At 36.9% G+C, this 17,813-nt stretch overlaps 1 protein-coding gene across 1 annotated transcript in view; it reads right to left on the reverse strand.

Annotated features, from left to right (window-relative positions):
• LOC140754529 (uncharacterized) overlaps window positions 1–17,813 on the reverse strand; it is a 70,417-nt gene that overhangs the window by 19,938 nt on the left and 32,666 nt on the right. The window contains exons 2-3 of the mRNA XM_073089567.1: window positions 12,051–12,094; window positions 95–185 (exon numbers count right to left, since the gene is read on the reverse strand). Of these exons, the coding sequence (XP_072945668.1) occupies window positions 95–185; window positions 12,051–12,084 (125 nt within the window). The 5' untranslated portion in view covers window positions 12,085–12,094. The remainder of the gene's footprint in view (window positions 1–94; window positions 186–12,050; window positions 12,095–17,813) is intronic.

Genomic DNA, 17,813 nt, shown 5'->3' on the forward strand with positions numbered 1-17,813 from the left:
CATATATGTATATGTATCTAATGATTTGAATATTAATGTAGGTTAGGTCTGCGATTGCATATCCAAATACAGATAAGGATTGACTGTGACTCACCGGCCGATCTCGGATAGCATATCGAAGAAGTCGTTAACATCTGTGCTTCTTTTGATGGTCACATCTCGGTACGGAAAGGGCGGCTCTATCTCTGTAACAATAATAATGTATGATGTTTATTTCTAATATATAAAATTCTCGTTTTTTTATATAATATAGAAGTAGCAGAGCACGCAGTCCACCTGATGGTAAGTTGCTACTGCCGCCCATGGACATCTGTAATCAACCCCAGATAGGATTAGATTCCTATATGAGGTCGGCTACAGATGCGCCGCTATCCCCGAAGACTTAGCTGGAGTGCCTCAAATTAGTATGTCTCCCTTACCACAATCTTCAAACCAAAACATAGCAGCGCTTAACATTGCTATCATAACGATTTCTACACATAGCTCTATTTTAGGTGTCTTCCTGCCTCCTGGTTATCGTGGGTACTCAACAACCAATATACAAACATCAAGACCCAGATCAGACATTTAAATTGATCTTTTGGATTGACTGTGTGGATGGGATCGAACGTGGAACCGTCTACTTGTACGGTATGTTAGATTGGTGACCACTCACTTGGTTCGTCATCAATAGGTGTAAAAGTGCCTCTGGAATGGAATCATGAACGGTTTTACAGTGTAAATATTTTTTTATCTCTTAATGTGCCTACTTTGTCAATAAAATACCTATAAACAATTAAATATTAATAAAAACTAAAATAAACAACTTACAAATCTGATGTTATATTATTTAAAGGAAATTAAAAACATTTAACGTTATCTCCCATTTTCGTATAATTTTTAATACATTTTCTTATCGCATCGTCTTTTTACACGACTGCCAAGGACGGACTATTTTTATAGTTTCTGAATTAGTCATCGAATAAGATAAGATTAACTATTTGGCAATCTCCAGCAAGGGATTTGTTTAGTGTATTTCGGTTCCGAATACCTCAATAAATAACTTTGATGTCTGTTACGGTTTACGGCGAGATCTCGAATGATTTGTTTCGTTAGTCAGATGTGAAGATTGCCAATCTCGTAACAGAAATTGAATTTGACGCTTATAATACGTTGGAAACTAAGTTCCCGCCATTTAGTAAGGTTTATTTTTCTAATTAACATTAATATGCCATATTCATAGATTAGTAAAGATTACTCGCTCCTAACAAGATAATGTAACCTTTTGACAATTGTCACTGTCATGTATTTTCGTGTTTGAAAAATATAAAAAAAATGTAGTTTTTAGATCATTTACGAATGAAACGATATTTCTTCGTACTATTTTTTCGATTTCGTGTCTTAACTGCGATTGTCGGCATTGTTCTGCGTAAATTACACCATGACAGCCATTAGCTGACAAAATTGTCAGCCACTTAAGTCATTTAATGGCTTCCTTCAATTACAAGGCGGTCAGATATCTATACTTATCTATGACCATGTTTTAAATCCCTTGTATAAAGTAAGGATAAAATAAATTCGCGACAATCTGCTACTAACATTTCTTTTTTATGATTTAAAACGTGATCCAAAAAATCATTTAATAACATTCGATATGTCTAAATTTAAACTTAGCTGCCAGCCTAAGAGATTGCCGCCGAATAAAGTTTCCATTACAGATAAGAGTTGGCTGATCTGAGATTTTCCTTTTGCATCAAGACATGAATTTGACATTTAAAAGTTAATTGCGATGTTCCAGTCCACGGTTTCTCAAAGTGGGCTACGTCCCCCTTGGGGTACACCAGTTTTATGGAACAACATTTACGTAATGGCACTACCTACTGCTTTATTGAGTAATTCTGAATTGAAATTAAGCAAAAATGCCCAGAGTCGACTACATTTCTGATAAAAAATACCCATACGCAACCAATAAATTAATATCACATATCTATTATTCTTTGTGAGTCTTTCTTTTTTAATAAAAACTTTATTATGATTTTACGTTAGTATTTAATTTAAGCGTCGTTATATGCGTGACTATCCGCTATATATTGTTATTAAAATGACTCAATTCTGCGATAATGTAATCTTCAATCATGTACTCATAATGTTTTATTTATCAGTGATTACATGGAACCAATTATTTAAAAGGCGTTAGTAGGGCATTTAAAAATCGAACGTACAGCTATAAGTTTGAGAAACAGCTCCAGTCGGTCCAGTTTTCAGTTTCGCTTCTCAATTTGTTACAAACTAGTTTTAGAAAGTGCTCAGGTCCTCGGTCCCACGGTAAGATGTGATCGATCAATCGGAAGATTTGGGAGTGCGTCGTGTCTTTTGGCACCGTTTCAAATATTTGTAAAACTCAGAAGTGCAACGTGCTGTAACCTTTAATGTGTCTATTGTTTAGTCTGGTGTATCCGCGTCTTTGTTACGTTAGTCTATCTAAATGCTAGCCAATCTTGATATGCTTTTAATATGTTATTTATGATTAAAATAAATTGAAAGGCAAAGGTAAAGGAGCATCTAGAAGGTGGTAGAACCCGTTGTGGTTCGACTCCGGCGGCACCACCGCCACACCTATTTCTACCTAATAACAGCAGTGTTAGGCGCTGCTGTGTTCCGGTTTGAAGGGTGTGGTAAGGTAGACAGACTTTGCCGAGGCGTTCCAGCTTAGGGGTAGCGGCGCATCTGTGGCCGACCTCAGGTAGTAATATCTAATCCTATCTGGGGTTGATTACACATGGGTGGCAGTAGCCACTTACCATCCCGTGGACTGCATGCTCGTCTGCTACTCCTGTATTATATAAAAAATCCTTCAGTTCAAAAAGATTATGGTTATAGCCTGACATCTTTAATCAAACCCAGATACGATACGAAGACCTGAATCAGCCGGCGTTGTTACCCCAGAGGATTAAATTGAAAAGTCTGGGATAAGTATGTCTCCTTCACCACATCCTTCCAACCTAATACTCGTATATAAAGGGGGTAAAGGATTTTAAGGTCCTGGACCCACCGCCAACAGGATCTTTGGTTTTCGCTGACAAATTTGAGAGACTTTTTGTAAGTAAACCGACAAAAATACAAATATGGAAAAAATACAGGCCGACATCTGTAAATAAACGTGCTAGTATATAGAACTAAACTTCAAAAACACCAATTATTTTAAAATCACAGGCAGACGATTTAATTTAATTTATTTCTACAGATACAAGAATATCAACAAATGTAACATTGTAAAAACATTAAAAATAAATGTTAAAAGTGGTTTAATTCTGTACTCGTGATGCACACAAACCTACGCATTATGTATTTAGAATGGATTGGCGTATCTTAAAATTAAACGCATACCTAAAATGTACTCATAGTCTATTTTGGAGGCATGTAGGTTTGTAAGATAAAGACATGTCACAATGTTAGTTGCCGTACTCCTCCGAAACGACTTTACCGATTTTCACCAAATTATATATGCATATTCAGTAGGTCTAAGAATCGGCTATTATCTATTTTTCATACCCCTAAGTGATAAGGGTTGTTCACCCTTAACATTTTTTATTTATATGGCAACGGGTGCCGGGTCAGCTAGTATTTAGTATTTAGATATTATTAGAATATAATGGTTAAAAAAACATGGTAAAATCGCATAGAGAAAATCGTAAAACCGGATGATCCTGATTTTCCTTATGAGGAAAATTGCACAATTGTTGATAACGTGATATTTATTACATTATACGATTTCTATTGGATAATTCTTCAAAATTTTGAATTAATCTGATATATCTATAAATAGAATATATACAATAGTGACAAACATATGAGACGACCACAAGGTGATCATTGATCATGAGTGACCCTAGGTAGGCATTTGTACGCTTCAGGTAGCTTTTTCAAAAGATTAGTATCGAATTTCGGCCACTAGGAGAAATACTCGTCACAATAAAATAGTCAGTGATATACATAAAAATGACTTTGTAAGTAATGACCTAATTGACTGATGTAATACAATAACGTACTTTTATCTTGGTTTCGACGTCTATTTGCTTAGTTGGTCAACGTTATATAATCCTAATCAGTTGATAACGGCTTTGTTTTTTACAGGCCAGACATTACAATAGATAATCTGTACCCAATTCATATCTCTTAAAGTAATTTAGGCTGAGTTTACACGGTATTTGTACTGCACGGTTTTTTTGCAATATCGGAGTAGCAGAAGACTATTTTTTATACATAATATAGGAGAAGCAGACGAGCATGCAGTCCACGCGATGGTAAGTGGCTACTGCTGCCCATGGAAATATGTAATCAATCTCAGATAGGATTAGATATTCCTACTTGAGGTCGGCCACAGATGCGCCGCTGCCCCTGAGGACTAAGCTGGAACGCATCGGATAAGTATGTCTTCCTTACTGCCTTCAAACCAGAACACAGCAGCGCTTAACACTGCTGTAATTAGACAGAATAGGTGTGGCGGTGGTGCCGCCGGAGTTGAACCACAGAGGGTTCTCACCTTGCTTATTATTTATTTTAATAGTATTTATTCCTTAAGATTTGTCCGAAGCAAAAACCATTATGCGCCACACTTATTATTAGATATTATTTACTTTAAAATTACTTATTCTTGAACATTTGAGTAAAAACAGTGTATTATACGGTGTAAACCCAATGTGACGTTATCAAAAACGTTATCTAATTTAACCGCATACATCAACGTGTCCTTATTGTTACAAATTACGACATTTGACATTAATTACTCGATAAAAATAACGGATGTGCAAGTAATATATCGGTTAAATAACAATTAGTTTATTACTACATCTATTATTATCGTTAAAATAAATTTTGGATGATATTATTTATCGTGATTAAATTGATAGCATTGAGGTTAGAAACCGCCCTCTTATTTCTATAACATAATCTGTTAACGGTAAAAGAAAATATAGACAAAAAATCTTTTTTTTTCTCGAAACCTTCAAAAGGTACCTGACGACGTGGGAGCGACGCCGGGTTATGTGAACTTATGTGGGATTTTTACCGCACTAAAACCCCCCCGGTGGCCGTCCTCAACGCTTGTTGGAGAACTCCGGGATCTCCGACGGAACACAACCGGAGCCCTCCAAGCGCTATTCCCCGAGGGTAGAGCCATCCTGGGGGAGCAGTTTTCGCTCCTCCCACACCATGTAGTGTTTACGACGGTATGCAACCACACATACCGTCGTCCTTCCCGGGGTCGCTTGCTGGAGGGTTCGAGCTCCCACACTTGCCGCCCGCAACCCCGGAAGCCCCTTTTTAGTCGCCTCCTACGACAGACAGGGGATACCACAGCCCTATTCTAGTCCCGGAACTACAGGGACAGTAGGGAAGAAACCTATGCGTATGATGCGCATATGTGGATTCTTAAATAATTGGCCAAGTGCTTCAAACTCGCGAACGGAGTGTTCAGTACCGTCAAGTTTTCATTAAGTTTTCTTTTTATTTTTAGTATTTTTTATCATAGAAGTAAATACATTGTAAAAAATTTTACTTTCTGTCTATTAAGGTTTAATAAATAAAGCGAAAAACTCCGAAAAATAGCAGATACTTGTATGGCGAACCCTATTTATATTGGAGCAACTTTTAGTTCCCACTTAACATCAGAAAATTTTCTCGTTTGCTATTTTCATGCCAAAAAAATATAAAGTATATTTAGAACTTATCATAGATGTACTCAAACGGTAAATAGTTCCATGTACGTAATATACGAATGCATCTACATATTATTTGTAATCTAACGCACTACTTAGTAGAAATAGTACCGAGAAACACCGTGACGAAAATTTTATAATGCCTCTTAGCATAGTAGAATAACTATTTCCATAATATACTCGTGTGTATTGACGACAGACAGGAAGACGGTGATGTAGACGCATCGTATATTCTGGGCATTACACTGTAATCACTTAAGGCGTTAGCTACTTCCAGACTCGTCAATAGATGGCGTTACTGATATTCTGAATCACGCTATTAAAATTTTCTAAACTTTTAAATTTGCCTGCCAGACTGAAGAGTTACACCAGATTTCAGCTGAGATATAGCTTTGCTAAAATCAACCGAAAAATTAGAATATTTATATTTGTTTTGATCCTCTATTTTTTTCTACTATCTTATTGTTATAATCCTCTAGAATAGCATTACTCTGAAGAAATGTAAGGAGGTTTATGTTGTTCTTGTGGTCCTAAAAATATATGACTTAAAAAATTCCATAACATTATTTATAAATCAACACCGTTGCGCAAACATTTTAAAAATTAGATTAAAAACTAGAAATAGATGAGACAGACACGTTGATGCATTCACAGTCACACTTTTAGTAACTTTTATTCATCTCGAAAAATCATAACAATTTGGCAAGTTTTTGGATAACATCCCAAAAAACTAGTGTCAATTTCCGTGCTGATTTAAATAGATACAACGTAGAAATACAAGTAATAGTCTACGTGGGCGCAGTATAAATTGAATTGACGTGTAAGAGCATTTGTCCACCGCTGCCGTCCCCGAGAATGAGATGACGGTACCGAAGTAGCGGTACATACTATACTATAGCCGCATGTCCACCGCACGTCCGTCACCCGAGCACCGTCATCCTTGCCGCCGATATTTCGAGTAGATCGCCGTGACCGCTAGATCGGCACCGAGATATTGACGGGCCGATGTGCCGGAAATATAAAACCGTTTCAACTTGTCCACACACTGCCGTCAAACGCGTGACAGCTGGAACAAACTAAACCGACGATATCAGTGACGATGGACAAACTATCGCCGTCACATCGTATTAAAATCGGCCCGAAATAATCTCGTTCTCGGTGACGGTAGCGGTGGACAAACGGCCTTAGTGTATATTTACGCTCCTCTGACATATGTGGATCCATAAATGTTGTTGAAGTCAACAAAAATTACAAAGAAACCTCGTAAATTACACCTAAAAGCCGATTTGTAGGATGAATTTTGTATTACAGAAAATTCGGACTGTAACATAAATGTATCGTCACATTTGTAAAGCAAAGGTGACAAGAGGCTAAATAAAGTGTATCTACTTATATCAGAGTATCTCAATTTTATGAAATTCCTATAAAAACTAAATTGTTGTAAATAGAACCTGTTGTAAATAGAACAGAATGACGTGTTTCATTGAACAAAGAACGCTCATAGAGAAATAAACTTTATTTCTAAGTATTATTACATTAATAAATAATTATTTTTTTAATCACCACCACACCTTTCTTTGGCGTGAAGCTGTTCTTGCGTAGAAGCGGCTGTGGATACCGGCTTATATGGGAGGGCCATCTCAGTCCTCAGAATCTGTGATTGGCTTCAGGTTCCTTTATTCTATATGGAGTTGGTTGCCATTTTCCAGCAATTTCCTTTAATTTTCTTATCTAAATAGTCGTCATTATGTCAATTTTTTTCATATTATCTACCGCAGCCCAAAGTCTACGCGTACTTTGAGAAACACTGAAGTATATTATTGTTGTTTAAGGTTGTTTTGGAACGCATAATATCAATTTTGTCACGTTGTACCTCTAATTATCTGGCGTACCCCCAAAGTGTATGCGTACTTTGAGAACCTCTGACATATATTATTGTTGTTTGAGGTTGCTTCGACATGTTTTGGAATGATTCGAGCTTTGCCTCAACAATGCCAAATAATTTTGGTTCAATGACCTTTTCCAAAGATAGGATATTGAAGTCGTTAACCGCTAAAATGGTTTAGATACCTATGGACCATTGTATATTTCTTTTACTTTATTTTTATTTTATAATAATATATTAAGTAGTTCTAATGAGTATGTTATGTTGTCCCGAGTTGCTTTTTCTTTTTTCGAAGTATCCCTGTAACAGCATAACAAAGCTTAACACATGCAGCATAACACATGTCTTTGACATTTTTTTTTAAATATAGGAGTAGCAGACGAGTATGTAGTCCACCTGATGGTAAGTGGCTACTGCCGACCATGGACATCTGTAATCAATCCCAGATAGGATTAGATATTCCTACCTGAGATCGGCCACATATGCACCGCTACCCCTGAGGACTAAGCTGGAACGCATCGGAAAAGTCTGTGGATCGATCGAAAATTTTTGTGGATCGGTTTTTCATACTTTGGTCCAAATCGATTTAAAAACCGATCTTTTTCAGGAAGATTGCCATCCCTATATTATGGAGGATAACTCAAACCTAACTAGCCGCGTTGGAAGTCTTCCAAAATGCTTAGCTTTCTAATACGTAATTTAATTAGTGATGTGCTTTGTTCACGTTTTATGGGTCAATGTTGATCGCCTAGATATGATATGAAAACTGGTTTCAAATGTCTTTTCGTTAATAAGTGGCACAATGCTACATGGTGTAGACCAGTTTGACGTGCAAGGTTCGGGTTTGAATCTCGGTGAGACAAAAAATATGATAATGTTTCTTAAACATAACCTTGATGAGGCGATGCTGGATGGTTTTGTATTGGCATGAAGGGTCCAGGTTTGATTCTCGATGAGGCAAAAATTTAAATACAATTGATATTGTACAAATCAAAAAAGTATTGCTGCCCTGCCTATCTCACCGTGTAATGTAATTTTGAGAATAACTGAACCGCTGTTGATGGAATTTTTATGTAGAAATAAATAAAGGAAAAAAGGAAGTAAAAGAAGTTTTATTGTTAAGTAAAAAAATCATAAAAATACCTAAATTTAGCAGTCTATATATTCCTCAACAAATAGTCCGAAACTTAAAAAAAAACACGGATTCTCTTCTTAAAGTCTTAATATTGGGTCTAACAATTCCAAATGGTTTCTATCTTTTTTCTTTCTTTCTTGGCACTTGTTTCTTTCTCTGGCACGTGTATTACGTCACGGAAGTTTAGTTAATGAACTCTATAGTAGATTTTTGTTTAAATATTATTTGGCAGTAGACTGCCAAAGCGTCTATTAGTGTTATGCAACCGAATATAAATAGGAGATCGCAATCTGGAAGCTGTGGGCTATTTTAGTGTGTGTTGAAAACTCTATCAATCAGTAATGTCATAATAATTTTGTATGATTTCCACGTGTAGGACTGGACTTTTTTAGTCACCGGTTGGAGGTCATTGTAGTATTATGTAAGAAATTTAGTCATTTTAAATCTCCACCCTTCCAGCTACCCAAAGGAAGCAAAACTCTTAATTTTTTTATTTTAAAAACTTTTATTATTAGTATTTGTTATTACATCGTCCCCTGTTATCTATACTTTATTAAAAATTCAAAAAAGTATTTACTTATTACGGTTCAAGAGACAGAGCTCTGTGACTGACTGACAGACAGCACAGTCTTAGTAATAGGGCTCCGTTTTTACCTTTAGACCACGCAACCCTAAAATGCGCTTATAGGCACATAGGTGGCCCCCGCGGCACAGCCTTATACTGTGGCCGACTAAAGCACGTTGTATATAAACCCTGCATACCTTGATGACGTGTGAGACAAATGATCGTCGTGAACCCTGTGACAAAGGACAGGTATCAGAGACTTATTTTTTTATGATATAAGAGTAGCAGACGAGCATGCAGTCCACCTGATGGTAAATGGCTACTGCCGCCCATGGACATCTGTAATCAACCCCAGATAGGATTAGATATTCCTACCTGAGATCGGCCACAGATGCACCGCTACCCCTGAGGACTAAGCTGGAACGCCTCGGAAAAGTCTGTCTCCCTTACTACACCCTTCAAACCCGAACACAGCAGCGCCAAACACTGCTGTTATTAGGTAGAAATAGGTGTGGCGGTGGTGCCGCCGGAGTCGAACCACAAAGGGTTCTACCACCTTCAATCAACTTCAAGGACTCAGTAATAGGGTTCCGCTTTTACCCTTTGGCCACGGGACTCTAAAAACACACTTATAGGTACATAGGTGGCGCCGCGGGCTAAATACGTTGTATATAAAGATAAACCCTACATACCTTGATGACGTGTGAGACAAATGATCGTCGTGAACTGTCATCGGGAGACGCCCGTCTGCGCTCCGAAATAAAGACGGATTCCGTACGTCTGCCAAAATTTGATTATTTTGTTTATTTTTGAACGCTTTCGAAATTAATTAGTTTAGGGCGTAATAAGCTTGGAATGCCTAGCAGGTAATATCATGCTCGATTTTTTTGGATGAAAAAGGTAGTATACATTTTTTTATAATATTTATAGCAGACCACCTGATGTTAAGTGGTTACTGCCGCTCATGGACATCTAATCAACTCCAGATAGGATTAGATTCCGAACTAAGGTTGGGTACACATGCGCCGCTACCCCTGGGAACAACTTGCACGCCTCGGAAAAGTATGTCTCCCTTACCATACCTTTCAAACCAGTAGATAGCGCTTAACACTGCTCTTATTAGGTAGAAATAGTTGTAGCGGTGGTGCCGCTGGAGTCGAACCACAAAGAGTTCTACCACCAGAGCATGCATGGTCGCGTCACTTTCCACCTGCTTTACGCCAGAAATAGGTGTGCCGGTGGTACTTTAAGTAAAACACTAATAAAATGGTATTCGTCTGATATTATAGAAACACCAAACATACTTGGCTTATACTTTTGAGTGGTAAGACATGGCGTTGCAAAACACGAGGCGTTAAATGACAATAATCGTCAACTGTCATCATGAGACGCTGTCCGTCTGTACCAATCACAATCAACTTAAGTGGAGGATAAAAACAAAAACAGAATTTTATGAAAAATTGTGACACTGATTACCAGAAGTACATCATTTTAGAAGCCTTGAATAAATGTTGAGAAGCAATGATCATTCTCTATTTGAAATTAGAATTTAGAACACTTATTTCACATTTTATGAAATTGTGACACTTACTTCCTACGTCATTTTAGAAGCCTTGAATAAATGTAGAGAAGCAATGATAATATATTTGAAATTAGAACAGATTTTTTTAATTAACGGAAAGATTGATCGTTATTAAAAGTAAGCGGGATTAGGCTTATACTTACTACAGCGAACATTTTAAATTAAAACTTATCAGACTTGTACACAAAAGATGATTTCTTTTGGCTCGACTTGGCGGAGGCACTGCCGTGCCTCCAGATCAAACATATATTGAAACACAGGAAGAGATTTTAAATGATATAGCTATTATAATATATGTAATTATAAAAAGAAATTACAAAAACAATTTAAAAGTGAAGAAGCTGACGGGTCTAATGCACAGAGGGTCCCAAATTCGATCCTTGGCCAGACAGATATCTAAATGATGAATTTTAAATATGATTCTGACTAGATGTTTGTGTATATATGTGTGTCTCCAAATCCTTGTGTTAGAACTTTATTGACATTGAATTGATTACGAATCATTTTTAGAATCTGGGGAAAATACTTTTAAAACTGGAAACATGCAAATCGATCTCTCGGAATTAATCGAATGGAAAACAACATAATTAATATGATGTTCTCATGTGTAATATTTCGGGATTCTATTCAGCTGACTTATAGCATTGTTAGGGAGGGATTGGGTCAGCGACAATTCATTATAAACGATTTCCTAGTTCGATCTTCATTTGTAATGGTGTTGGTTAATGTGTTCGAATGCCCGCGCCGGCGTCGCTCGCGGCCGAAATAAAGACAAATACCGTTCCCCTGCCAAAATACAATCGTTTTGTTTATTTTGCACTGCCAGTTTAGATAAAGGGCTTGTGTAACATTTTAAACTTTGTTGTATTGCCAATTTCATTTTGAATCGCCAAAAATTGGAGCCAAGTTTGTCTTTTTTTGTCAGATGCAAAAGCTGTATAGTAAATTACGTAAAACCTATAGTTACTTAATCATCTGGGTTTATAGCAAAATTAGTTGTATGATTATAAATATTATTCTTTATAAGTTTATTCTAATAAATATAAAATATAGGTATATGTTTATTTTATTCATTTAAATTAGGTTTGGTCAGTTATACAGTTTAAATTTGGTCGGATTTATGGAATAACTTAATTTAAAGATTTTGTCAATTCGTTAGTATAATATTTTAAATAATAATATCTTACCTCCAACCGGGTCTGTTTCATCCACGTGGATCATTTCGATAGATCTGCAAAAAGTAAAAAAAATATATATTAGATAGATAGATAGATAGATAGATAGATTATTTATTTCAAGAACTTAAGCAACAACAACAAATTATAACACACAATAAACAATGAAATCCAAAAATACACATATGGAAACACAAACTTAATTATGAACTTATTGACTAAATTTTCTTAAGAAATAAAATTACACAAAATATAAAAAAAAAAAAACTGAAAATAATAAAGTAAATTAAAAAATAAAAACAAACAAAATACATAATCGAGTGTTGCAGCTAAAGTCTGTGAAAAAGGTTCCGGAGCTCAGAAAAAAACCGAGATTGGATCTCGGCAACTGATTTTCAGCCCGGACCGTATGCGAACGTTGCTCGGAAGGCTGTACAGTATACATCGTGCCAAGTGTTGTAAACGGGAGAAAAAAAGAAAAATTCTTCTACCCTTTTTTTTATTAATTTTATATTAACCTACTATAAACATTGTGATGCTCAATAAGTGCCGTTTTGTGTTACAAAAGTGAACTAATATTAAGAAAATTACGATTACGTGTAAGAACGAGTATGTTAAACGAAAAGTTAGTATATCTGTTATCTACGTTCTATTAGAGTATTTAATTTAACCTTGTATTATATGTAGTTTAATTTTTTAAGGTGCCGAAGCGTAAGGAAGGATGCTGGAACATACTATGTGCGAATAATAAAGTATAACCTACAATTGAACAGATTACCGTCGGTTACCCAGCTGCTGGAAATCAGGAGTTTAGGAACAACGCCAACCACTCATTAGCAACACAGAATAGGTAAGTAGATCAACAGGTTAATTAATAATAATTAATAAACGTATTGCAAATTACTTTAACGAGATATATACCTTTATCTACCCTAAATATACGTAAAATTAATAGTATAATTAAATAACTACAGTTGTAATATAAATTGTAATGTATTAAGATATGTATGCGATTTATGAAATATGTAATTGTGGTGAGTAATGACTAATAATAATACTAGGATATGCTAAATTGTTAGATATAATAAATTAATAGATTATGTTAATTTTATCTTCGGGTATACGTATATATAAAGTTCCAAGTATAGTGACACTTGGTTGATCTACTTAACCACTCAATTTTTGTTCATCTAATAAGAACAGTTTGTAATTTTTATTGAATGATATTATTGTTGTTTTTAGGCTACGAAGAGGCGGAGGCAGATTGTTCCAGCATTTCGTGGCGCTGTATTTGAAACTTCCTCTAAAAGCAGCCGAGGAGCTATACGGATATAGTAGCGGCCTACAGGTGGACCTAGAACTGTGCGTCTGATTATAATCTCTTGCCCATTTCAACTTGTCAAACAGGTATTTAGGCTCCTCTTTCTTTACAATACCGAATAGTAAAGTGGCGAAGTGTAAGCGCCTACGGAAGTCCATCTTCAATATATTTGCGCTATTTAAGAAAGGAGTAACGTGGGCACGCGGTGGAATATTGAAACAGAACCTTGCACAGGCATTTTGAACACGCTGTATTACTTTTTTGGAGCGAGCTAATAAACGCGGTTCGAGAAGTGTATCGGCATAATTAAACTTTGATAGAATGAGACTATCACAAAGATAAATACGCAATGTAACACTGAGATAGTCACGAATGCGGTATAACACTTTTAATCGATAGAAGCAGTTACGAGCAATATCTATGATATGCCTTTCAAAACGCAGGTTCTCGTCCATCAATACGCCAAGGTTACGCGCTTCTAATACTCTGTCGATCGGCTGCCCATTTAGGACGATTGGGACTGTTTTGGCGGTAACTTTACGTATTTGGGTCGGTGTACCAAGAATCATATATTTGCTTTTATTTGGGTTCAGAACTAAAGTATTATGCTCAGACCATAAACATATGCGCTCTAAATCGGAGTTTAGTTTGGCCACAGCTATACTTAAATCACAAGGCTTAAATGAAATGTAGATTTGCAGATCGTCCGCGTATAAATGATACCTACAATGTTTTATTGCATTTACGATATCTGCACTGTATAATATAAAAAGTAGTGGACCCAAAATAGAACCCTGTGGAACACCCCGACCAACATGTCGACAAGAGGAAGTAGTAGTCCTTCCGGTAGAACCCTCTTGTGTTTCTACTTGTTGCAGGCGACAGGTAAAATACGAGTCAAACCATTTAATAGCTTTCGTTCCGACGCCATAATATGCTAACTTTGAGAGCAAAAGAGACACGTTTAAGGTTTCGAAGGCGCGCGAGAAATCAAGCAAAGTCAATATAGTGCTCTCTCCATTGGCCTGCGACGTGATAATATTGTCTACCACATCAATTAAGGCGGTTGAGGTACCACGATGCCTTCTAAAACCAGATTGATACATAGGGAAAATGTTGTTACATTCAAAATAGTTAAATAACTGATTATACGCTACCTTTTCCATTATTTTAGACAGGCACGGCAGAATACTGATAGGCCGCAAGTCGGACATCCCATCCGGGTTCGTCACTTTTGATATTGGCTTTACGACAGCTATTTTCCATAAATCAGGGTAGGTACTCGTCTCAAAAGACTTATTTATTAAGTTTGTTATGGTTGGGAGGCAGTCTGGAAGTAGTAACCGTATCATGTCAAGAGAGATACCGTCATATCCTGTCGCGTTAGATTGCAAGGTATTTAAAAACATTCCCACGTCATGCTCTGAAATTGTTGTAAATTCGAACGAGGCGTTAGTGAAACGATGAAATTCATAAAATGTTAGATTGGCTAAAGGAACGGTGGTGTTTCCAGGGACATTGAGAAAATGATCGTTTATCGCATCCGCATCATTGAGATGGATAGGAAGAGAAGTGTCTTTATTTTTTACTACTACGTGTTGCTTAAGGTGCTTCCACATTGTTCTAGGTTGTTTAGTTTTAGAATTTATATAAAATTTAAAGTAAGCCCTCTTTTCAGAGACAATAGCGGCGTTAACTACAGCTTTCAATTCTTTATAATGCAATCTGTGAACGTCTAACTTGGTCTTGCGGGCTCGAATTTGAGCCTGGTTGCGTTTCCTCATCATACATCTGATGTTATATGTCACCCAGGGATAGTTATTCTCCTTAACACAAACTTTTTTCAGGGGAGCGTATAAATTATATATATCCAAAACTACACCATTAAAAGATCGAACTATATCGTTTACATCCTGCAAAGACGAAATAGAGATCCAGTTAATATTTTTTAAAGTTTCTTCAAAAAGAGTCATATCGATATCCTTTAATGGTCTGTGCACAACCCATTTAGACAATGGACGGAGCTTAGGGAAGTCAAGTTCACAAATAATTATAGCATGGCTACTCAAATCTTTAATATGGTCCACATGTATACTTGATACTGGTGCATCGGCGCATACGACGTCAATAAGTGTCTCACTACTGTCGGTGAAATGTGTCGGTTCCTCAACATACTGTGTTAAATTATTACACCTAAGAAATTCATATAACATTTTGGTACCTACGTTATAATTGTTTAGAATATTAATGTTAAAGTCACCCAGTAAGACCACATAATCGTACCCTCTAAAACTGGATAGTGACTCACTGAGCGCATCGAGGAATATTTGTGCGCATAACCATGGTGGTCTGTAGGCGGTACCAACAAGAAGCGATTTACCATTAACTTTTAAGCATAACCACATTTGCTCCACCGTGGGACAAATAGGATGCTGGAGAGTGCGCGTACGTAAGTCATGCCGCAGATAAAATCCTATTCCGCCACCACGGGTACGAATTTCGGCTGGCCGAGGGATATGTCGCAACCGATACCCCGATATAAAAGGCGCACGTCCCTCCTCACCTGCTCGAAGCCAGGTCTCGTTGATGGCCATGATATCCACATCGTGCTGCTTCATTGCTACAGAGAACTCATCGTGTCGGGTACCGAGGGAGCCGGGATTTAGCAAACCAATTTTAAACTTATTTAAGTTAATCATTGTTATATTGATTATTATTCGTAATAAAGACAGCACCACGTCGAATAAAAAAATGTATGAAATTAGTAATAAATAATTTTCGACAGCATTTTTGCAATGAGATTAAATAAATAAACTGCATATACCTTGCAACAAATACATACCAAATATCGACAATATGCGATATAAATAAACTTATAAACAGCGCAATTGCAAGTGATATATTTATTGTGCACTTTATGCTGCAACACTGATCTATGTACATACAAAACAGAAAAGGAAGTAATATATGGGACCGCATACAAGAAATATCAACAATCCACGTAAGACAGTCTATAGATATTAAAATATTAACCATGTAATATATCCCGAGACACATATCAGGGTATTGCATTCTATAACAAACACTAGTAAGCAAGACTTCAGTACGTTGTACGTATGTATGTATTAAGATAAAATAAATAAGCTTTGAAAATTTGTTTATATCAACAATAAATAGAACATAAAAAACTAATTTAAATGAGTACAAACTCCAACAACTTATGTCCCAAAAATCTTAACAATGTCCAATGCAGTGCGAATACGGAGTCGCGGTGTGTCACCATGGCGACGAGCAAAAATACAGCCATCCCGTGTCCACACGTATCGCCATCCCTTTCGACGACCTGCCTCACGAGCCTCATAAAACAGTTGCTTATTAGCGCGAGTTAGGCGTTCGTTAAAATAAAATCTACGCGGCTCCTTTCCTATGTCCAGTCCAGCGGTGTCGGCCCCGCGGCGCACGCGTGCCGCTTTTAACAAATTATCGCGAACGGAACGCCGAGCGAGACGCAAAATAATATGACGAGGTTTGCTGGGCTTATCAGCGTCCGGTGTAAGATCACGGATTGCGCCCGTACGCGTCGCACTCACCACGTCCCGCTCATCCAAAGTTACGCCGAGTTTACTCGCCAGCAATGTGACAATATGCATTTGATTTTCCCCTCTTCCTTCGGGAACACCAGATATTTCAATATCATTAAGGAGCAGTTCTTGGTCCCGATCATTTATCCGACATGTTAATTCAGACAATGACTCTTCTACTTTGGAGATAGGCGAGGACTTCTGCGCATCAGACGCCCGTTGTTCATTAATATCAACATTAATATCAACCACGCTAAAAGCGCACAAGGAAATTCGTTAATCCTGATTCCTGACGATTTTGATGACGAGAATGGGATAGAATTATTCAAATCGTGTATTGTCATCGGTTCTTGATAATTGTTCAAAACTTTTCATTAATCGGACCGTTCAAATTGGGTAAAAATCGAGTTCAAAGTTTCCCTTATATACATACATACCTACATGTATACATACATACATAGATACAACCCAAGCTAATAAAAGCGTGTAAAAATGTTAAAAATAAGCTCTTTAGTAACATCATTTGTTTTTAAGTCTAGTAGGTACGCACTTATTTTCGAAAAGCAAATCTGAGACTCAAACTTCAGACCTGCCAATGGACGTTTGAGAGACCAAATTTCAAACTACTAGGCTTTAGCTTTAAAACGTCGGCTAAACGTTAATACCGCCGTAAAAAACAGAAACGTGTAAGCTGGCGATGAATCAAGTTTGCGGACTTAACGGCCCCCATTCGTGTGAATGGAAAAATTGCATTCCTAACGGGTACATCACTGCATTCGAGGAATATGCTGCAACGTTACGTAAGAAAATAAGACAAATATATTCTTAGAAAGTCGTCAATTCACTGTCCCACTGCTGGGCACGGGTCTCCTC

This window comes from Epargyreus clarus, unplaced genomic scaffold (assembly GCF_041222505.1).
Source record: "Epargyreus clarus isolate Ecla_fem2 unplaced genomic scaffold, WU_Ecla_fem_2.2 ptg000029l, whole genome shotgun sequence".
Classification (NCBI taxonomy): domain Eukaryota; kingdom Metazoa; phylum Arthropoda; class Insecta; order Lepidoptera; family Hesperiidae; genus Epargyreus; species Epargyreus clarus.